This window comes from Salmo salar, chromosome ssa29 (genome assembly GCF_905237065.1).
Source record: "Salmo salar chromosome ssa29, Ssal_v3.1, whole genome shotgun sequence".
Classification (NCBI taxonomy): domain Eukaryota; kingdom Metazoa; phylum Chordata; class Actinopteri; order Salmoniformes; family Salmonidae; genus Salmo; species Salmo salar.
This window is the reverse complement of record NC_059470.1, coordinates 596,980-621,621: the sequence shown is the minus strand read 5'-3', so window position 1 is coordinate 621,621 and position 24,642 is coordinate 596,980. Positions and strand designations below refer to the sequence as shown.

Here is a 24,642-nt window from a genome sequence, read left to right as displayed (position 1 = left end):
TCTGGTAGGTTTTTAAATCTACCTGCCAACCGTGGCTGGTGGACCAAAAATAAAATGTTAGGCCCTAATTTCTTGGCTTCGGTCACTATCCAAAATGTCTGCCCTCTTTTTCCCTACCCTGACTGGAAATCGGTCGTTGTTTGTCTTGACCCACAATGAGAATGGCATAACCAACCTAACCTAGCCAGACATGTATGAACAGTGAAAGACCAGTGTATAGATTTGTTTACTTCAATATCATGCTGAACATTTGTGGCACATACGCTATATGCAAGGGACATCTGGGCCTGTATTCATCAAGCGTGTCCGATTTAGGAGTGCTGGCCAAGAATCGGGTCTCTCCTGTCCGTGTAATCTTAGTCATTACGATCTAAAAGGCAAAACTTATTGTTTATCATCACTCTTCTGAGATACTTTAAACAGGCCCTGAATTAAGCCCCCCTCTAAGTCAGTGCACACTGAGTTATTGCCTGTACCATACACTGTAAATACTACACAGAAGGACGCATGCCTAATTACATATGATTAAATGAATGACTGTGGTTGGCTCATCATGGACTGAACAAAATTATAAATGCAACATTTGAAATTGTTGGTCCCATGTTTCATGAGCTGAAATAAAAGATCCCGGAGAAGTTTCATATGCACAAAAAGCGTATTTCTCAAATTGTGCACATCCCTGTTACATGCTGACCAGACTGGACAGGTCGCGTGCGTGAGCGTTGCAAAATAAATGTAGAAATCCATGTTATTCAATTATTGCACCCACACTGCTTGCGCGCGCCAATGAGCATCTGCGTTGCCAAGGGCTAAAATGGAAGTTATTCCTATTTCTGACGCAGATTGCGCTGCAAGTCCTGCCTCTCCCATCTCTTCATTGGCTTATAGAAGCAGGTACCCACGTGCCATCTCCTCATTGGTTATACTCACGTGGGTGATTGAAAGACGAACTGTTTTGCTGGTTGTCGTGGTAATACTTTGAAAGTTTAGATGCCAATCACCATATAAGTTCAAAGATGAAAAAGCCTGGAAGGAGGAGAGATGGCTAGAAACGATTCAGTTGACCATACATGTTTAATGCTTTTGGACTTGTCCCCAAATTAATGTAATTGGTTCAGAGTTTGTTTTGATATTTTAACCTGTGTGTTGTGATCACGTTTGGTGTGGGGGACAAAATACATTTATGCACGCGCGCAGCCGGTTTGGGTTCCGTGTCAGTGAGCATTTCTCCTTTGCCAACATAATCCAGGTGTGGCATATCAAGAAGATGATTAAACAGCAGGATCATTACACGGTGCACCTTGTGCTGAGGACAATAAAAGGCCACTCTACAATGTGCAGTTTTGTCTCGCAACACTGTCCTGTGTGGCTCAGTTGGTAGAGCATGGCACTTGCAATGCAAGGCTTGTGGGTTCGATTCCCATGGGGGTCCAGTGCAAAGAAAAATATGGAAATGTGGAAATGTATGCACTCACTACTACTATAAGTCACTCTGGATAAGAGCATCTGCTAAATGACTAAAATGTAAATGTAATGCCACAGAGTTTTGAGAGAGTGTATAATTGGCATGCTGACTGCAAGAATGTCCACCAGAGTTGTTGCCAGAGGATTGAATGTTAGTTTCTCTACCAACATCGTTTTAGAGAATTTGGAAGTACGTCCAACCGGCCTCACAACCGCTTTCTAGGGTTATGGTGTGGTGTGGGCAAGCAGTTTGCTGATGTCAGCTTTATGAACAGTGTCCCATGGTGGGGTTATGGTATGGGCTGGCATAAGCTATGGACAACAAACATGATTGCATTTTATCGATGCACGTTTGAATGCACAAAAACACCGTGATGCGATCCTGAGGCCCATTTTCTTTAAACGTATCTGACCAACAGATGCATATCTGTATTCCCAGTCATGTGAAATCCATAGTTAAGGGCCTAATGAATTTATTTCAATTGACTGATTTCTTCATATGAACTGTAACTCAGTAAAATCAATGAAATTGTTTTATGTTCAGTATATTTATTCTAGGTAAAAACATGCCTCTGCCATGACATACAAACTCATCCTGTGATACTCACTTTACTCCTTAGGGCCCTTGTAACTCTCTAGGCCTGTTGCGCCAATTTTTTTAAAAGGTGTGAGTAATTCTGACAAGTGCTAGGAAATGGCAGTGAATTTCTGATTTGATCCACTTAAATTATACATGCATTCTTTCCCTAATCTCACTGTTGGTAGGAGGTAACTAGCGTTCACCCCATACTGTTATCAGGGGTTGTAACCAAAAGTATATTCTTGTAAACTATGGAGCGATATGGGACTGGCAAAGATTTTCAGCTTGCAGGCAGATGCTGGAATAAGTTTGAGTGACAGTGAGCGCTTTGAATAGGTGCTTTGTTTGTTTTTATTTATTTTTTGAAACTAGGAAAAAAAGCCTGGAACGTAAAATAACGTTATTAGCCAGTTTCCATGTTTTTAAAATAACGGTTCTGTTCCGGAACAGTATGGATCACTTTCGTTCCATTTCTGTTCCTTGACATTTTTTGTTATTGTCCTGTTTGTTGGTTCAGTTCCCTGAACCGGTTCCAACACCTGATTGGCCCTGTGTGTTGCAGCCTGCCAACCCTTCTATCATTTTCCATCATGCCATATAACAAACAATAGTTGGCCACAGCACCTAGGCCTACAGCACGGGGGATGAGGAGTTAACTTGTAGGGCTAGGGCCCTATTAGTATGCTTTTAAAATGTAGAAATACTTGAAATCGCTCATCTGACATGACATAATTGTTAAAAGCAATGCAATGGCAAGCTTGCTAAAAAACGATTTAGTAATGTCAGCTCAATGATCACTTCAATGAAGGAAAGATGCATGTTAGGAGTATTCAAACCATGCCAAAGTTGGTAGACCTAGACGTTGACAGCTACTTATTGCCCCATAGTCTCTTTCATGCACAGTGACCACAAACTAAGCCTCAATGTTCTGTTTTTCTTGTCAGCAATGAGGTTTTCAGACTTGTAATACATCTTCAGGGAGCATAATGAAATCCTTAATTGAATACTTTTTCAGACTTGGCCATATTAATGTAAAGGCCACAATAGTCTAAAATAGCTGTTTGTTAATCTTTTCAGTGTTAGCTTCTTGCACAGAATACTTATCAATGAACAATGGAATGAATTACAAGAAATTCATTACAAAAATTAAACCATCTTTCTGTGAGTTGCATCTGTGGTCTGAAAAGGCTCCTGCCCATTTCAATTGGTCTCCTAACATGAGTATCTGCCCTATTTCTACTCAATTTTGATTATCACAACATTTCTTGCAAGGTAATATATATATATTTTTTTGTCATTTAGCAGACGCTCTTATCCAGAGCGACTTACAGTAGTCGTAATAGTTGACAATGTCATTATTTTTATATTGTCTTAGTTGATTTTATTATCTGGTGGAACATCTTTTGATAAAGCATACGTCCACACCCAAAAAATGCATCGCCTTATTCACTGATTTGTCTCCAATGACAGTGAACTTTTGATCTATTCCATTAATGGAACACCTGATTCAAGTAATGAAGGGCTTGATGATCAGTTGATTAATTGAATAATGTGTGCTTGTACTAGAATAGATAAGTGGAGTGGCTGGGGGCACTCTTCAGTCACCTGTTGATACCTTTATCGTTTGCCTCTCAGATAATGTTCAGGGTCGGAAATTAACTTTTTGGGCCACCAGGTAGATAAAGAAAATCTACCAGCCACTCAGATTTTTTCCCCAGCCAAAAATCACAAAAAAACTGAGCGTGCATTCTGTTTCAAAAACAAATGTTTTACTAGAAAGAAGTATTGGGGTATATTGCTTAATTGTATTTTATTTTTGTGATCTGCATCTTTTAACCAAAGTATGTTAAAATACATAATTTAGAGCCAATAATAAAAACAACTTAACATCAAGAATCAACAAAGTGCCTGCCCTGCCACAAAATGCTGTTTATTTATTATTAGTTCAGGGCTCTATGCTGAGTTTTTTTTTTATAAGGAGTACATGATGTGCTCCTAATTAGAAATGTAGAAGCACGCACATCTAGGAGAACAATGAGTAAACGTTTTTGGCAGTGATCCACCAAGCACAATCATTAGGTGAGACAAATGTTCAGCTGGCCTTTTTAAGGGGCGAGATGTTACCGAGACTTTCCTTGGGCACTCGCTAGTCTGTGATGAAACAAATCAATGACTGCGATTTCTCCCCAGCAGCAGACAGTTGCAGCAAACTCAAAGTAACGTTGAAAAACAACTTAACATGTGAACAAAACGATGTAACTGGCCAAGAAACATTAGGACAAAGTCATACTTTAGTGTCCTTTCTTGTCAATTTCAAATCTAACTTTATTTGTCACGTGCCAAATACAGATGTAGACCTTACTGTAAAAGGCTTACGTACAAGACCTTAACCAACAGTGCATTTCAAAAAAAGAGTTAAAAAATAAATTTACCAAATAAAGTTAAAAGGAACACAATAACCAGGCTATGTATAGGGGTACAGGTTAGTCGAAGTAATTTGTACATGTAGGTAGGGGGGAAGTGAACATGCATAGATAATAAACAGCGAGTAGTAGCAGTGTACAAAACAAATGGGGGGGTCGTCAGTGTAAATAGTCCAGTTCAGCAGTCTTAAGGCTTGGGGGTGAAGCTGTTATGGAGCCATTTGGTCCTAGACTTGGCTCTCCGGTACTGTTTGCTGTGCAGTAGCAGAGAGAACAGTCTATAACTTGGGTGACTGGAGTCTCTGACAATTTTTGGGGCTTTCCTCTGACACTGCCTAGTATATAGGTCCTGGATGGCAGGAAGCTTGGCCCCAGTGATGTACTGGGCCGTACGCATGGTCAGATGCCGAGCAGTTGCCATACCAGGCGGTGATGCAACCAGTCAGGATGCTCTCGGTGGTGCAGCTACAGAAACTTTTGAGTATCTGGGGACCCATGCCTAATCTTTTCAGTCTCCAGGGAGGAAAAGGTGTTGTGCCCTCTTCCCGACTGTCTTGGTGTGTTTGGACCATGATAGTTCGTTGGTGATGTGGACACAAAGGAACTTGAAACTCTCGACCCTCTCCACTACAGCCCCGTCGATGTTAACGGGGGAATGTTCGGCCCGCCTTTTCCTGTAGTCCACAATCGGCTCCTTTGTCCTGCTCACATTGAGGGAGAGTTTGTAGTACTGGCACCACACTGCCAGGTCTCTGACCTCCTTATATCATCGTTGTCGGTGATCAGGCCTACCACTGTTGTCGTCAGCAAACTTAACCTCTATGGGACCGGCGGGACGAATTCGTCCCACCTACGTAACAGCCACTGCCAGCCTGTGGCGCGATTTTCAAAATCTTCAAAATCCTATTACTTCAATTTCTCAAACATATGACTATTTTACAGCCATTTAAAGATAAGACTCTCGTTAATCTAACCACACTGTCCGATTTCAAAAAGGCTTTACAACGAAAGCAAAACATTAGATTATGTCAGCAGAGTACCAAGCCAGAAATAATCAGACACCCATTTTTCAAGCCAGCATATAATGTCACCAAAACCCAGAAGACAGCTAAATGCAGCACTCACCTTTGATGATCTTCATCAGATGACAACCCTAGGACATTATGTTATACAATACATGCATGTTTTGTTCAATCAAGTTCATATTTATATCAAAAACCAGCTTTTTACATTAGCATGTGACGTTCAGAACTAGCATACCCCCGCAAACTTACGGGGAATTCGCTAACATTTTACTAAATTACTCACGATAAACGTTCACAAAAAGCATAACAATTATTTTAAGAATTATAGATACAGACCTCCTCTATGCACTCGATATGTCCGATTTTAAAATAGCTTTTTGGTGAAAGCACATTTTGCAATATTCTAAGTACATAGCCCAGGCATCACGGGCTCGCTATTTAGACACCCGGCAAGTTTAGCACTCACCATAATCATATTTACTATTATAAAAATGTCATTACCTTTTGTTGTCTTCGTCAGAATGCACACCCAGGACGTCTACTTCAATAACAAATGTTGGTTTGGTCCAAAATAATCCATCGTTATATCCGAATAGCGGCGTTTTGTTCGTATGCGTTCCAGACACTATCCGAAATAGTAAAGAAGTGTCGCGGCTTGGCGCAATTCCTGACAATAAAATTCAAAGTATTCCATTGCCGTACGTCGAAGCATGTCAACCGCTGTTTAAAATCAATTTTTACGTCATTTTTCTCGTAGAAAAGCGATAATATTCCGACAGGGAATCTCCTTTTCGGCAAACAGAGGAAAAAAATCCCAAAGGCGGGGGCGGTCGGGGTCACGCGCATAAGCTAGTGTCTCTTGATGGGCCACTTGAGAAAGGCGATAATGTGTTTCAGCCTGGGGCTGGAATGACGACATTCTCTTTTTTCCCGGGCTCTGAGAGCCTATGGAAGACGTGGGAAGAGTCACGTTAGAGCAGAGATCCTTAGTAAATGATAGAGATGGCAAAGAAGTTCCAGAAATGGTCAGACAGGCCACTTCCTGTAAAGGAATCTCTCAGGTTTTGACCTGCCATTTGAGTTCTGTTATACTCACAGACACCATTCAAACAGTTTTAGAAAATTTAGGGTGTTTTCTATCCATATGTAATAAGTATATGCATATTCTAGTTACTGAGTAGGAGTGGTAACCAGATTAAATCGGGTATGTTTTTTATCCAGCCGTGTCAATGCTGCCCCCTAGCCCTAACAGGTTAACTGTGACCTTTCTGTGATGCTTATCTGATTTTGGGGATGCCTCTGAGGTCTAGCTGCTAGTTAAAATTCTTCTAGAAATATATTGCCAGATTCAGTTGTACATTAACTATGCTTCATCAGTAACTTTGTTTACTAACTTGTTATTTTGAGAAGTGGTTTACTTGTAAGGTGAATCTGCTTAATATTTATACCCCAAAATAAATACTGCAGTGCCGTTTTGATTCCAATTGAGGCACTGGTTTCTTCTGATGGTAGTTGGATGCACTTATCAGTCAGTGATGATACTTATTAGGCTGATGTCTGGCTGACGTATGCTAAGCTTACCAAAAAAGTAAGCCTACCTTTAGACAATGTATTATCTTGAGTTTCAGTTACAGACTGAATGGGACAGATGAAAGTACTTTATTGTTCCATATCTAGCAATATGATACTTGCCTGTTGGTTGAATAAAAACCATCTACTTTTTTGTTCTTTCTAGGGACCAGTTATTCTCCACAGGAAAATTCACACAACCACAGCACCCATCATAGCAGCTCCAATTCACATTCGAACCCCAGCAAGACATCAGACGTAGTAAGTACATTACACGCTTAGCACCTCTGTGTTGTTGATGTTAAAGCATGGTGGACTGGACCAATCTTTCCTTTCCTCTGAAGTGTACACTTGTTCACACCTCCCTCCGTGGATTTGAAAGGAAATTATTGGTTTTAAGAAATAAGCTGCAAACTCCCTTTAGCAGATGCCTACAATAGTCCAATGATTTGACATTTGTGGGAAGGAGTGTACAAGTGCACACGTTTCCCTAATCATTTGCTGAACGTCTTCAATGTGCTAAATGCGTCAGTCGGTCACTTTTGAGTGACACTCTAGAGCCAGACACTGGACCAGACCAGGGTTCGTATGTATCAAGCATTCCAGACAGGGTCCAACATGAACTATTGTCTGCTGGCCTGTGGCCTGGGAATAACATGTTGGGCCAGTGGATCTTGTCAGTCACTGGCTTGTCCAGGCCAGTAACTTCTCAGTACATTTTGCATTCCAGTTTGACATTTACCTGCTCTGTCAGTCTGCCATTTGAAAACCATTGAAGACCACATGCTGAAAAGTCATACTATTTGTATTTGAGCAATATGATTGGGTGGTAAAGCACCACACTCATAACTTCTTGTTCTTAAGTTGTACATTGCTAGGTGATGTGCACACAAGCTGTGCAGAGCGAAAAGAAGCACTCATCAATCCACCCGCTGATCTTATTTATTTTAGGTAAACATACTCGCAATAGGCTGGCTACTGTTGATTGTATGCAAAAAGTGTATTCATATCTCTTTTGAAATGCAGATGTCTCTTTAAAGGGTCTTATTCTTAATGTGACTCGCTTCAGGGAACTAGGCATATGTCGCGTGTCACTACTTCACAGGAGAGCCATTTGAGAGCTTATGTTTTTGATCAAAATGTTTTTTTTGGCAGAAATGCCTTCTTAAACATGTGAACTTTCATGTGCCTTAACAGACTTGTATGCCATCTGTGAATACAATTAAATTACGAGCCTAGTTGGTTTAGCCACAGAAAACCTTGAACCCTGCTAGAGTAGGATCAGGTTCACCCTGAATGTCATTGGAAAGGAGGATCTTAGTCTCTTGTGGACAGATTCACTTAACAGGGTGGTAGCGTCTGTCAACCGACTGGGATGCGACGACTAATGAGGAACTTTGTTCCGGTGCGCCGATTTTCTTTTCATCACTGATCATTTGGACACACCAAAATTTCAGTTGTTGGCGTCTTTCAAATTTCGGAAGGGGAAGGGATGGACATTTGTTTAGGGAGGTGGAGACTTGGCTAGTCTTGTTAGTTTATTTTCACATCTCCCCCCAGAACCTAATCGAGCATCTGATGCGATCGTGCAATATTTAAGTTTGGTGTTTCTGAGGTTAATGTGATCTAAAAGGCTGAACTGATCCTAGATCAGCACTCCTAGTCAGATACAGTTGAAGTCGGAAGTTTACATACACTAAGGTTGGAGTCATTAAAACTCGTTTCTCAACTGCTCCACATATTTCTTGTTAACAAACTATAGTTTTGGCAAGTCGGTTAGGACTTCTACTTTGTGCATGCCGAGTAATTTTTCCAACAATTGTTTACAGGCAGATTATTTCACTTATAATTCACTATCACAGTTCCAGTGGGTCAGAAGTTTACATACACTAAGTTGACTGTGCCTTTAAGTTTGGGATAGGGTTTACGCTAGCGGAAAGTTTCGACAACATCCGGTGAAACTGCAGAGTGCGAAATTCCCCCAAAATTATTTTAAATATTTAACTTTCATACATTCACAAGTGCAATACACCAAATTTAAAGCTGAACTTGTTAATCTAGCCACCGTGTCAGATTTCAAAAAGGCTTTACGGCGAAAGCAAACCATGTGATTATCTGAGGACAGCACCCCATCAAACAAACACATGACAATCCCATTTCAACCCGCCAGGCGCGACACAAAACTCAGAAATAATGATATTCATGCCTTACCTTTGACGAACTTCTTCTGTTGGCACTCCAATATGTCCCATAAACATCACAAATGGTCCTTTTGTTCGATTAATTCCGTCGTTATATCTCCAAAATGGCCATTTATTGGGCGCGTTTGATTGAGGAAAACACCGGTTCCAACTTGCCCAGCATGACCTGGTGCGCACATCAATACAGTGTAGTCCACTCGGCTGGACCCTCGTTCTGCAAAGCCGTACTTCTTCATTTCTCTAAAGAAAAACATCAACCAATTTCTAAAGACTGTTGACATCTCGTGGAAGCAATAGGAACTGCAACCAAGTGCCACAAATCTCGGTTCCCATAGAAGACCAATGGAAAACAGTCACCTCAAATTGTTTTTTTTCCCCTGGATGGTTTGTCCTCTGGGTTTCACCTGCCAAATAAGTTCTGTTATACTCAGACATTATTTTAACAGTTTTAGAAACTTTAGGGTGTTTTCTATCCAAATCTACCAATTATATGCATATCCTAGCTTCTGGGCCTGAGTAGCAGGCAGTTTACTTTGGGCACGCTTTTTATCCAGATGTGAAAATACTGCCCCCTATCCCAAAAAAGTTAAACATCTTGGATAATTCCAGAAAATGATGCCATGGCTTTGGAAGCTTCTGATAGCCTAATTGACATCATTTGAGTCAATTGGAAGAGTACCTGTGGAGGTATTTCAAGGCCTACCTTCAAACTCAGTGCCTCTTTGCTTGACATTATGGGGAAATCAAAAGAAATCAGCCAAGACCAAACACCTGAAGGTACCACATTCATCTGTACAAACAATAGCACGCAAGTATAAACACCATGGGACCACGCAGCCGCCATACCGCTCAAGAAGGAGACGCGTTCTGTCTCCTAGAGATGAACATACTTTGGTGAGAAAAGTGCAAATCAATCCCAGAATAACATCAAAGACCTTGTGAAGATGCTGGAGGAAAAAGGTACAAAAGTATCTATATCCACAGTAAAACGAGTCCTATATCGACATAACTTGAAAGGCCGCTCAGCAAGGAAGAAGCCACTGCTCCAAAACCACCATAAAAAAGCCAGACTACGGTTTGCAACTGCACATGGGGACAAAGATCGTACTTTTTGGAGAAATGTCCTCTGGTCTGGCCATAATGACCATCGTTATGTTTGGAGGAAAAAGGAGGAGCCTTTGAAGCCGAAGAACACCTTCCCAGCCGTGAAGAACGGGGGTGGCAGCATCATGTTGCGGGGGTGCTTTGCTGCAGGAGGGACTGGTGCGCTTCAGAAAATAGATGGCATCATGAGGATGGAAAATTGTGGATATATTGAAGCAACATTTCAAGACATCAGTCAGGAAGTTAAAGCTTGGTCGCAAATGGGTCTTCCAAATGGACAATGACCCCAAGCATACTTCCAAACTTGTGGCAAAATGGCTTAAGGACAACAAAGTCAAGGTATTGGAGTGGCCATCACAAAGCACTGACCTCAATCCGAAAGCAAATTTGTGGGCAGAACTGAAAAAGTATTTGCGAGCAAGGAGGCCTACAAACCTGACTCGGTTACACCAGCTCTGTCAGGAGGAATGGGCCAAAATTCATCCAACTTATTGTGGGAAGGTTGTGGAAGGCTAACCAAAACATTTGACCGAAGTTAAATCATTTAAAGCCAATGCTACCAAATACTAATTGAGTGTATGTAAACTTCTGACCCACTGGGAATGTGATGAAAGAAATAAAAGCTGAAATAAATAATTCTGTCTATTATTCTAATCAGTAATCAGTTCGATCCCATCACTTATCAGTGATGGGATTGAAAGAATAGCGGGTCTTATTAGGTTTACCCAATAATAATGCACTGAATCACAGATTGGGCACGTTATTGCGCACGTTGTTACAAATCAAATATATTGAGGCAAAATTGCAGGCAGTTACTGCCTTTTGGCAAAATGGAACTCAATTGATTTAAATATGATAGGCTACATGGGCCTACATTTTCCAATCTTTTAATGCAGTCATTTCAGTTTTCATTTGAAGCATCTTTTTATCCTTCACTTATTTGTAACAATTGCAAAGACTGTATTTGTAGTCGACTTCGTTCTGAAGTTATTGGCAGTCAGACAGATAAACATCATGGTTCAATGTTTAGCGGAGATCTTTCAATAGTGGCAAAAAAGCATCTAACGACGCACTTAGCTGTTCTACGAGTTGTCTGAGGCAGTCGGTAAATAATGAGCGTTTTCAAGTGCAACTTCAGTAACGGTGGTTTTGGGGAACAGCTCAACGACCATTCCACAGGTGCATGTTCATTAATTGTTTATGGTTCGTTGAACAAGCATTGGAAACGGTGTTTAAAGCCTTCACAATGATGATCTGTGAAGTTATTTGGAGTTTTACGAATTATCTTTGAAAGACAGGGTCCTGAAAAAGGGACTGTTTTTTTTTGTTGTTGAGTTTATATGCCATTTGAAATAACTTTATTAGCCTACATTTTCATTTGATAAACAAATAGATTATTTAAGTCTAACAATTGACTTGATTTCGTTACACATTTCAAATATGGACAGTCCAGGGATATTTTACCCCAGATTTTGATAAAAAATTACTGTCAGACAATTATTTTAAAGACTTTTATTTGATTGATTAAATTGGAAACAAATAAAATAAGGGTAGGCTTCACCAACATTAGTTTTCCATTCATACGTGTCGGATAAATTGTCACAGTACATTTGCCTTGGTAAACGAGAAAATATTCTTTCAGTGGTACAGAATGATTGTCAAACAGATAAATTGTCCTTTCGTCTGCTCAAAAAGTAGGTCTTTGATAGCAAGCAGGACCAAGGTAACACCGATGTCAAGTGAAGACCTACAGGGGGAAACAGTCTTATGCTGCTATCAGCTGCTAGGCTAATTCCTCTCCTACTTCCGTTTTATGCATACCATTTTCAACAGGCCTGTAAATACAACATATTTGTATCTGTAGTCCCTGGGCAGGTGGTTTTCCGAATCAGAAAACATTATTGCCGTACTACCAAAGCATCCACCTCAACAATCACAAAAACACCAATATTTTGAAGTCTTGAGAAGCCTTCCTAGTTGTCAGTTGGGTTAGCCAGCATCCGTCCCTCCATCTCCCAACCAGCCCTGGTATCGGAGCCAAACCTTCATGCCCAGATAGACCCACACATCGTTTACATCTCACATTGCAAGCTCTTGCATCAGACCCTCTCTCGTCTTGCTGCGCCTCTCAACTCTTGATGGGATAAAATGCATCATTGTATTTTCTCCTATCCTTACTTAATTGTCCCTTCTCATGCTCTTTCCTTTCCCGAATGTCGTCATCTTTTTGCCAAATGTCCCGTTCTCTCTCTCCTTTCTTACCGATGATGTCCTCTTCTCTCCCCCCTCCCTCTTTACCTAAATGCCCCCTGCACCTCCTTCCTGTTCACTGTTCGCTCTCCTCCTTCTTACCTAAATGTCCTCCTCCCTCTCTACCCTACAGTGCTTTCATAAAGTATTCAAACTCCTTGACTTTTTCCAAATTTTGTTACTCTGATTTTAAAATGGATTCCATTGAGACTGTCATTGGCCTAAACACACCATATGCACAAAAAAAGTGTGTGTATGTGTATGCAGAAAAATATTATTTTGCTCAAATTTTGTGCACAGATCTGTTTACACCCCTTTAAGTGATTATCCACCTGACAGGTGTGGCATATCAAGAAGCTTATTAACCTCTCTCGGCTAGGTGGGACGCTAGGGACACACTATTCAACAGCCAGTGAAATGGCATGGTGCGAAATACAAAACAGCAAAAATCTCAATTTCATTTTCTCAAACAATCAACTACACTGCTCAAAAAAATAAAGGGAACACTTAAACAACACAATGTAACTCCAAGTCAATCACACTTCTGTGAAATCAAACTGTCCACTTAGGAAGCAACACTGACAATAAATTTCACATACTGTTGTGCAAATGGAATAGACAACAGGTGGAAATTATAGGCAATTAGCAAGACACCCCCAATAAAGGAGTGGTTCTGCAGGTGGGGACCACAGACCACTTCTCAGTTCCTATGCTTCCTGGCTGATGTTTTGGTCACTTTTGAATGCTGGCGGTGCTTTCACTCTAGTGGTAGCATGAGACGTAGTCTACAACCCACACAAGTGGCTCAGGTAGTGCAGCTCATCCAGGATGGCACATCAATGCGAGCTGTGGCAAGGTTTGCTGTGTCTGTCAGCGTAGTGTCCAGAGCATGGAGGCGCTACCAGGAGACAGGCCAGTACATCAGAAGACGTGGAGGAGGCCGTAGGAGGGCAACAACCCAGCAGCAGGACTGCTACCTCCACCTTTGTGCAAGGAGGAGCAGGAGAAGCACTGCCAGAGCCCTGCAAAATGACCTCCAGCAGGCCACAAATGTGCATGTGTCTGGTCAAACAGACTCCATGAGGGTGGTATGAGGGCCCGACGTCCACAGGTGGGGGTTGTGCTTACAGCCCAACACCGTGCAGGACGTTTGGCATTTGCCAGAGAACACCAAGATTGGCAAATTCGCCACTGGCGCCCTGTGCTCTTCACAGATGAAAGCAGGTTCACACTGAGCACATGTGACAGAGTCTGGAGACGCCGTGGAGAACGTTCTGCTGCCTGCAACATCCTCCAGCATGACCGGTTTGGCGGTGGGTCAGTCAGGGTGTGGGGTGGCATTTCTTTGGGGGGCCGCACAGCCCTCCATGTGCTCGCCAGAGGTAGCCTGACTGCCATTAGGTACCAAGATGAGATCCTCAGACCCCTTGTGAGACCATATGCTGGTGCGGTTGGCCCTGGGTTCCTCCTAATGCAAGACAATGCTAGACCTTATGTGGTTGGAGTGTGTCAGCAGTTCCTGCAAGAGGAAGGCATTGATGCTAAGGAGTGGCCCGCCCGTTCCCCAGATCTGAATCCAATTGAGCACATCTGGGACATCATGTCTCGCTCCATCCACCAACGCCACATTGCACCACAGACTGTCCAGGAGTTGGCGGATGCTTTAGTCCAGGTCTGGGAGGAGATCCCTCAGGAGACCATCCGCCACCTCATCAGGAGCATGCCCATTCGTTGTAGGGAGGTCATACAGGCACGTGGAGGCCACACACACTACTGAGCCTCATTTTGACTTGTTTTAAGGACATTACATCAAAGTTGGATCAGCCTGTAGTGTGGTTTTCCACTTTAATTTTGAGTGTGACTCCAAATCCAGACCTCCATGGGTTGATAAATTGGATTTCCATTTATTTTTGTGATTTTGTTGTCAGCACATTCAACTATGTAAAGAAAAAAGTATTTAAGATTATTTCTTTAATTCAGATCTAGAATGTGTTGTTTAAGTGTTCCCTTTATTTTTTTGAGCAGTATATTTTACACCATTTTAAAGATAAGACTCTCGTTAATCTAACCACATTGTCTGATTTCAAAAAGGCTTTACGGCGAAAGCATACAATTAGATTATGTTAGGACATAAACTTCACAAGAGAAACCACAGCCATTTTTCAAGCAAGCATACATGTCACATAAACCCAAACCACAGCTAAAATATTCACTAACCTTTGATCTTCATCAGATGGCACTCATAGGACTTCATGTTATACAATACATGTATGTTTTGCTTGATAAAGTTAATATTTATATCCAAAAATAGCATTTTACATTGGCGTGTGATGTTCAGAAAATGTATTCCCACAAACTTCCGGTGAATGAGCACATCAATTTATAAAAATACGCATCATAAACGTTGATAAAATTTACAACAGTTATTGATAGAATTATAGATATACTTCTCCTTAACTTCTCTAGGGCCAGTGGGACGATTTCGTCCCACCTACGTAACAGCCAGTGGAATCCCGTGGCGCGTTATTCAAATACCTTAGAAATGCTATTACTTCAATTTCTCAAACATATGACTACTTTACACCATTTTAAAGACAAGACTCTCGTTAATCTAACCACACTGTCCGATTTCAAAAAGGCTTTACAACGAAAGCAAAACATTAGATTATGTCAGCAGAGTACCCAGCCAGAAATAATCAGACACCCATTTTTCAAGCTAGCATATAATGTCACAAACCCAAATCACAGCTAAATGCAGCACTAACCTTTGATCTTCATCAGATGACAATCTTAGGACATTATGTTATACAATACATGCATGTTTTGTTCAATCAAGTTCATATTTATATCAAAAACCAGCTTTTTACATTAGCATGTGACGTTCAGAACTAGCATTCAAAGCAAACTTCCGGTGAATTTACTAAATTACTCACGATAAACGTTCACAAAAAACATAACAATTATTTTAAGAATTATAGATACAGAACTCCTCTATGCACTCGATATGTCAGATTTTAAAATAGCTTTTCGGTGAAAGCACATTTTGCAATATTCTAAGTAGATAGCCCGGCATCACAGGGCTAGCTATTTAGACACCCACCAAGTTTGGCACTCACCAAAGTCAGATTTACTATAAGAAAAATGTTATTACCTTTGCTGTTCTTCGTCAGAATGCACTCCCAGGACTTCTACTTCAAAAGCAAATGTTGGTTTGGTTCAAAATAATCCATAGTTATATCCAAATAGCGGTGTTTTATTCGTGCGTTCAAGACACTATCCGAAGTGTAAAGAAGGGTGACGCGCACGACGCATTTCGTGACAAAAAAAATCTAAATATTCCATTACCGTACTTCGAAGCATTTCAACCGCTGTTTAAAATCAACTTTTTATGCCATTTTTCTCGTAAAAAAAGCGATAATTTTCCGACTGGGAAAGCGTGTTTACGTTCAAAGAGAGAAAATAAAAACATGGGATCCCCTCGTGCACGAGCCTGTCTGATGGTCCTCTGATCGGCCACTTACCAAAAGCGATGTTTTTCAGTCAGGGGCTGGAATTACATCATTCAGCTTTTTCCCGGGTTCTGAGAGCCTATGGGAGCCGTAGGAAGTGTCACGTTACAGCAAAGATCCTCAGTTTTCAATAAACAGAGCCAAGAAGCTCAAGGAATGGTCAGAGAGGGCACTTCCTGTAAGGAATCTTCTCAGGTTTTTGCCTGCCATATGAGTTCTGTTATACTCACAGACACCATTCAAACAGTTTTAGAAACTTTAGGGTGTTTTCTATCCAAAGCCAATAATTATATGCATATTCTAGTTTCTGGGCAGTAGTAAAAACCAGATTAAATCGGGTACGTTTTTTATCCGGCCGTGTAAATACTGCCCCCTAGCAGGTTAACCTGTTGGGGCTAGGGGGCAGTATTTGCACGGCCGGATAAAAAAACGTACCCGATTTAAACTGGTTACTACTCTTGCCCAGAAACGAGAATATGCATGTAATTAGTAGATTTGGATAGAAAACACTCTAAAGTTTCTAAAACTGTTTGAATGGTGTCTGTGAGTATAACATAACTCATATGGCAGCCAAAAACCTGAGAAGATTCCATACAGGAAGTGCCCTGTGTGACAATTTTTTTGTCTTTCTGTGGCATCTCTATCGAATATACAGCATCTCTGCTGTAACGTGACATTTTCTAAGGCTTCCATTGGCTCTCAGAATGTTGCAGAAAGTGGAATGACATCTCTCCTGTCTCTGGGCGAAGAACAGCAGGAGATTTTGTGAGTGGTCAGGCTGAGAACAGTGACACTGGAGATGCGCATTCATGTGAATTCTATATTTTTTTTTTCAGCCTTTGAATGAATACAACGTCGCCCGGTTGGAATATTATCGCTATTTTACGAGATAAATTGCATAAAAATTTATTTTAAACAGCGTTTGACATGCTTCGAAGTACGGTGATGGAATATTTTGAATTTTTTTGCCACGAAATGCGCTCACGCGTCACCCTTCGGATACTGACCTGAACACTCGATCAAAACGGAGGTATTTGAATATAACTATGGATTATTTGGAACCAAAACAACATTTGTTGTTGAAGTAGAAGTCCTGGGAGTGCATTCTGACGAAGAACAGCAAAGGTAATCCAATTTTTCTAATAGTAATTATGAGTTTGGTGAAGGCCAAACTTGGTGGGTGTCAAAATAGCTAGCCGTCATGGCTGTGCTATGTACTCAGAATATTGCAAAATGTGCTTTCGCCGAAAAGCTATTTTAAAATCTGACACCGCGATTGCATAAAGGAGTTCTGTATCTATAATTCTTAAAATAATTTATGTATTTTGTGAACGTTAATTGTGAGTAATTTAGTAAATTCACCGGAAGTTTGCGGTGGATATGCTAGTTCTGAAGATCACATGCTAATGTAAAAAGCTGGTGTTTGATATAAATATGAACTTGATTGAACAAAACATGCATGTATTGTATAACAATGTCCTAGGAGTGTCATCTGATGAAGATCATCAAAGGTTAGTGCTGCATTTAGCTGTGTTTTTGGTTTGTGACATATATGCTTGCTTTGAAAATGTCTGTGTGATTTATTTTTGGCAGGGTACTCTCCTGACATAATCTAATGTTTTGCTTTCGCTGTAAAGCCTTTTTGAAATCTGACAATGTGGTTAGATTAACGAGAGTCTTGTCTTTTAAAATGGTGTAAAATAGTCATATGTTTGAGAAATTGAAGTTATAGCAATTTTGAGGTATTTGTATTTCGCGCCATGCGACTCCACTGGCTGTTGACTAAGTGGGACGCAAACGTCCCACCTTGCCCAGGGAGGTTAATGCAACCGCTGTGTCAGATTTTAAAATAGCTTTACGGAGAAAGCACATTTTCAAATATTCTGAGTACAGACCATCAAAGCAAGCTATACAGATACTCGCCAAGTTCTGGGTTCAACTAAACTCAGAATTAGTATTATAAATATTCTCTTACCTTTGCTGATCTTTGTCAGAATGCACTCCGAGGACTCCTTCTTCCACAAGAATGTTCGTTTTGTTCGAAATACTCCATATTTATGTCCAAATACCTCTGTTTTGTTTGTGCGTTCAGATCACTATCCAAAGGCATAACGTGCGAGTGTAAATCAGGACACAAAGTCAAAATGTTCCATTACCGGTCGTAGAAACATGTCAGACCTTGTTTACAATCAATCCTTAGGGAATTTTTAACATAAGACGTCGATAATATTCCAACCGGACAATAGCGTATTCATTCCAGGAGAAAAAGAAGGAATGGCGGGCTCGCGCATACCCAAGCCCTTTGTCCATAGGCAGTCCACTCATTGACTGAGCTACTATTCTCTGCCCTGTAACAGGAGAAGGATGAAACACGTTTCTAAAGGCTGTTGACAGCCAATGGAAGCCTTAGGAAGTGCAACGTGACCCCACAGACACTGTAGTTTCGATAGGGATTCAAAAGAACTACAATTCTCAGATTTCCCACTGGATTTTTCTCAGGTTTTTGCCTGCCATATGAGTTCTGTTATACTCAGACATCATTCAAACAGTTTTAGAATCTTCAGAGTGTTTTCTATCCAAATCTGCTAATAATATGCAAATATTTGACTCTGGGCCCGAGTATTAGGCAGTTTATTCTGGGCACTCTTTTCATCCGAAATCAAAAATACTGCCCCATATACCCTAAAGTTAAACAGCATGATCATTGCACATTTGCACTATGTGCTGAGGACAATAACTTAATCCACAATACTAACCTAAATGAGAGTGAAAAGAAGGAAGCCTGTACATAATATAAATATTCCAAAACATTCCTGAGTACCACACTCCATATTTTTGGGATATAAAGAAACAGAATAGAGCTAAGCACAGGCAAAATCCTAGAGGAAAATCTGGTTGTCTGCTTTCCAAGAGACACTGGGAGACAAATTCACCTTTCAGCAGGACAATAACCTAAAACACAAGGCAAAATATCACCAATGCTTACCAAGACTATGTTGAATGTTCCTGAGTGGTATCTATGGCAAGAGTTAAATGGCTGTCTAGCGACAACCAACTTCATAGAGTTTTAATTCATGTGTAAATATGATACAATCCAGGTGTGCAAAGCTCTTAGACTTACCCAGAAAGACTCAGTTGTAATTGCTGCCATGTGTGAGTACTTATGTAAATCAGATATTACTGCATTTCAATAAATTTGCTAAAACTTCTAAAAACATGTTTTATCTTTATCATGGGGTATTGTGTGTAGATGGGTGAGAAATGTTATCCATTTTGAATTCATGCTGTAACACAACAAAGTAGAATAAGTGAAGGGGTATGAATACTTTCTGAAGACATTGTAAATGCCTTCAGTCTGCTTGCTTGTGGCGGCACAATGCACCGAATGATGTCTTGCCATAGCTCTCTGTGGTTCATGACACCTTGTAGGTCCGCCGTTGTGAGACCAGTGTCTCGGCAGATGTTGGCCTCCTGTGGTATTCCTGTCTCGGGAGGTCCTCAAAGTAAAATGTTCCCCTCTCCCTCATCTTTTTCCTTTCTCCCTTACATAAATGAACTCTTCCCTATTCCTCAGCCTTATGAAGATAAAGATGACTGGTCAGAGCACATCAGTTCCTCTGGGAAGAAGTACTACTACAACTGCAGGACCGAGGTCTCACAGTGGGAGAAACCCAAAGAGTGGCTGGAGAGGTATGCATTACGCCATTTTCATTAACATAATACCGATTTCACACTGTTGAGCTGAACTGTGCGGGCTGGCCAGGTTTTGTAATCATTTTTAGAAATGCTTCTCTCTTAAGTCCTTGATGAGCTGTGAAACTGATGTCTGAATTCATAAACACCGCTTACCAAAAAACTGAGACTAAGATGGCTTTGCATTGCTCTACCCATGTCCTGATTTTTTTTTTATTGCATTACATGTAACATAACAAGCCATATTGTTTACCATTCCCTTTGTAGAGCCTTAAAAAAAAAAACATTTCCGAGAAGGCGGACAGAATCTTGGAATACAGACATTTAAAACTGGTATTCAACAATATTAAAAAATGTGTTGAACTTAGTAGGAAATCAACTACATTTGTTGAAATTATTAGAAAATGCATTCATTAACAAAATGCATCATTTTTTCATATTTCTGGAACTTTCTGAAACGGCGCATGGGGCATGTATGATTAAGGCAGTCCCCGCACCTCTCTGATTCAGGGGGGGTTGGGTTAAATGCGGAAGACACATTTCATTTGAATGCGTTGTTGTACAACTGACTAGGTATCCACCTTTCCCTTTCTACATTTTGTGTAGCCATTAGCGATGATGCTAATAATTATAAAAATTCTGGTAGAGATGAAAAGGCTTATCAAAAAACCTTCTCCAGTTAAATGTTAACTACAAAGTAGCCTTGCCGCGAACCAGGCTTCCCTAAAACAGGAAGCATGGGGAAGTTCCATGGCACTAATCCTCTAAAGAGAGCTTGGAAACCTGATGCGTGTGCAGCCCCCTCCTGTACTCCCTGTTCACCCATGAATGCGTGGCCACCCACGCCTCCAACTCAATTAAGTTTGCAGACGACACGACAGTAGGAGGCTTATTACCAACAATGACGAGACGGTCTACAGGGAGGAGGTGAGGGCTCTGGGAGTGTGGTGGCAGGAAAATATCCTCACTCAACGTCAACAAAACGAGATGATTGTGGACTTCAGGAAGCAGCGGAGGGAGCACCCCACCTATCCACATTAACGGGACTGCAGTGGAGAAGGTGGAATGCTTCAAGTTCTTTGGCGTACACGTCACTGACAAACTGAAATGGTCCACCCACACAGTGTGGTGAAGAAGATGCAACAGCGCCTCTAACGAAATGTGGCTTGGCACCTAAAACCCTAACAAACTTTTACAGAGGCACAATTGAGAGCATCCTGTCAGGCTGTATCACCACCTGGTATGGCAACTGCGCTGCCTGCAACCGCAGGGCTCTCCAGAGGGTGGTGTGGTCTGCCCAACGCATCACCGGGGGCAAACTACCTGCCCTCCAGGACACCTACTGCACCCGATGTCACAGGAAGGCCAAAAAGATCAAGGACAACAACCACCCGAGCCACTGCCTGTTCACCCCGCTATCATCCAGAAGGCGAGGTCAGTACAGGTGCATCAAAGCTGGGACCGAGAGACAGAAGCTGTTTTTCAATCTCAAGGCCATCAGACTGTTAAATAGCCATCACTAGCACATTAGAGGCTGCTGCCTATATACATAGACTTGAAATTATTGGCCACTATAATAATGTTTACATATTTTGTATTTCTCATGTCGTGTATATACTGTATTCTACTGTTTATTAGTATATGCTGCTCTGACGTTGCTTGTCCATATATTTATATTTTCTTAATTCCATTCCTTTACTTAGATTTGTGTGTATTGGGTATATGTTGTGAAATTGTTAGATATTACTCCACTGTTGGAGCTAGGAACAATCATTTCGCTACAGCCGCAATAACAGCTGCTAAACACGTGTACGTGACCAATAACATTTTATTTTATTTGATCAGTGACGCCTCGCAACACGTCAAACCAATCAAATGCCTTGCTTTGGCAGAGCTACAAAGGCGCTCACCAGATTAGTGCCTTAGGAGCAACCGTGCAAAAATTAATCAAATAAAATTAACCTCTAATGCTAATCTCCAGGAAGCCTAATTGTCTCCTTATTTTCATACATGACACGGGTTGGATTTCCGCTAAACAATTTTATGTCCGCACTTAAAAGGCATGTACAAAATCTGGTATATGGTTTGCCTCATACTGAACATTGTCTACTGGTATCATTTTAAACTGAACATATAACTCAACATGTAAACAATGTATGCGTTTAGCTATTCTCTACTTCAGATGAGATGCCCATAAGGCCAGTAATGCCATCATACTGTAGGCCTATGGCTGCATTGGTGATGCATGCCTTATGATAAGCCACAAATTGATTCACATAGCTAATATACTGAGGGTGACAATCAAATAAAACAGATTGGAGTTCTACAACAACTCAAAAATGGCATGTTCATTTGGGAATACAACAGACACATTAGACAGAACACCACCCCCTCTTGATTGTGACGTGGTTCATCAACATTGACACTAGTTCATTTTTAATAATGGTTTAACACAATGCAAAAAGTCCGGGTAGCCATTTGATTACCTGTTCAGGAGTTTTATGGCTTGGGGATAAAAACTGTTGAGAAACATTTTTGTCCTAGACTTGGCACTCTGGTACCGCTTGACATGCGGTAGTAGAGAGAACAGCCTATGACTGGGGTGGCTAGGGTCTTTGACAATTTTTAGGGCCTTCCTCTGACACCGCCTGGTATAGAGGTCCTGGATAGTAGGCAGCTTAGCCCCAGTGATGTACTGGGCCGTATGCACTACCCTCTGTAGTGCCTTGCGGTCGGAGGCCGAGCAATTGCTGTACCAGGCAGTGATGCAACCAGTCAAGATGCTCTCGATGTTGCAGCTGTAGAACCTTTTGCGGATCTGAGGACCCATGCCAAATATTTTTAGCTTTGTCGTGCCCTCTTCACGACTGTCTTGGTGTGTTTTGGACCATTCTAGTTTGTTGGTGATGTGGACACCAAGGAACTTGAAGCTCTCAACCTGCTCCACTACAGCCCTGTCGATGAGAATGGGGGCGTGCTCGGGCAGGTGAACAAAAACTCCAGACCAGCGGTGGCCAACCTTGCTCCACTGATCCCTGATCTACAGGGTGAGCAGACTTCAATTCCAGCCCAGCAATAGCGCACTTGACTATCAACTCATAAGGTTGAATCAGGTGTGTTATTGCTTGTCTGAAACAGAAGCCTGCAGACCTCCAGCATGATTGGCCTGCTCCAATTGTTGTAGATTATAACTATTTTTGTATACAACGTTTGCTAACATAGGTAGGCCTACACAGCAGCAATTTCACCCTCTTCCGTGGCTGTTATCTATGCTTTCGGTGACTATTTTTAATTTACAATGATTGCATCAAAATAGCTAGTTAATAGGAAGTTAGGTAGCTAGCTGATTACATTTAATTCACTTAGCTAAATAGTGTGGAAAGTTGGCTAGCTAGCAGCTCAGTTGTGTTAGCCTACGAAGTGGCCTACTTGTAGCCAGCCAGCTAGCTAATAATACATTGTTTAATTAAGAAAAACATTTATTTAGTTGAGTAGGTTCTCCCATTGCCTCTGCTGTTTGACCAAGGACCCAATCTTAACAATGTTTTTGGTGGTAGCACAGCCAGTGGCCACGTGGACGAATGGAGACTAGGGAAAAAAAGTGTTTGTCATCAGAGCGGTAAAGAACGTGTTGCGAAGTTTGACTTTTACCAGCATAATCCACTTTCAATTTCTATAAATAGCAGACTATCAGCCACACTTAAACTAGCTCTTGAAACTACGGACGGAAAACAGTGATGCACATAACACACAGCACCCGTTCTATGGGCGTGTGGGTGGAGGGTTCTTGAAATGTAACATCCAATCAAAATCCCAGTTGACCATTCAAAACGTTTTTGCAATACAAAATTCTCCAGACCTCAAAGGGAGGCGTGACAACGACGTGATTTGAGGTATGGCAACGTGAGACTAACTACAAAGTAGCCTACCTGACAGAATGTTATCATTATTTGCATCAATCCTGTGGCCATTTTGTTTTGCAAACTTTGCAATCACAGGAGCGCTACAGAAACATTGCTAACCAAACAACAGTCTTTGACTGGTACACACTTGAATTAAAGGGTAACTACACCCAAAACCCAGACATTTATTTAGATTTGTTTTCCCATCATTATAATTTGAACACTGCAAATTGACCACAACTAAGCCCAACAATAGATTGTATTTGAAAATAACAATTTCATAACTTGATTGAGACGCGATCACGTCTTTTATTAGTTAGAACACTTTAACAGATTTCCTAAATTAATTTCCAATCTCTGATTTAAGAACATTTTGTTTTTCTATTAAAAATTATGTTTTTTTTGTCATCAAACTGGGAAAAACCTGAACTAAACGGAGAAAATGGAATTTGGGGAAAAACTAAACTCAATCAAATGTATTTATGAAGCCCTTTTTACATTAGCCAATGTCACAAAGTGCTACACAGAAACCCAGCCTAAAACCCCAAACAGCAAGCAATGCAGATATAGAAGCACAGTTTCTAGGAAAAACTCCCTAGAAAGGCATGACCCTAGGAAGAGACCATGCTCTGAGGGGTAGCCGGTCCTCTTCTGGCTGTGCTGGGTTGAGATTATAACAGTACATGGCCAAAATGTTCAAACGTTCATAGATGATCCGCAGGGTCAAATAATTATAATAATAGTGGTTGTAGAGGGTGCAACAGGTCAGCACCTCAGGAGTAAATTTCAGTTGGCTTTTTCATACAGATTAAACTGAATCGGGCAGAAAATTCGAACATATTTTATAGGGCTCTACCTTTGCGCAGATCTTCCTCATCTTTGAGTGACAATGTGTTTTACTTACCTTAGGGCCCTGGTCAAA

At 41.1% G+C, this 24,642-nt stretch overlaps 1 protein-coding gene across 2 annotated transcripts in view; it reads left to right on the top strand.

The window, feature by feature from the left end:
* LOC106590019 (WW domain-containing adapter protein with coiled-coil) overlaps window positions 1-24,642 on the top strand; it is a 75,022-nt gene that overhangs the window by 7,290 nt on the left and 43,090 nt on the right. Inside the window, exons 4-5 of one of the 2 annotated variants that reach the window (XM_014180501.2) lie at window positions 7,228-7,322; window positions 19,700-19,815. In XM_014180501.2, the coding sequence (XP_014035976.1) occupies window positions 7,228-7,322; window positions 19,700-19,815 (211 nt within the window). The remainder of the gene's footprint in view (window positions 1-7,227; window positions 7,323-19,699; window positions 19,816-24,642) is intronic. The other variant, XM_045711064.1, reaches the window with a different exon arrangement.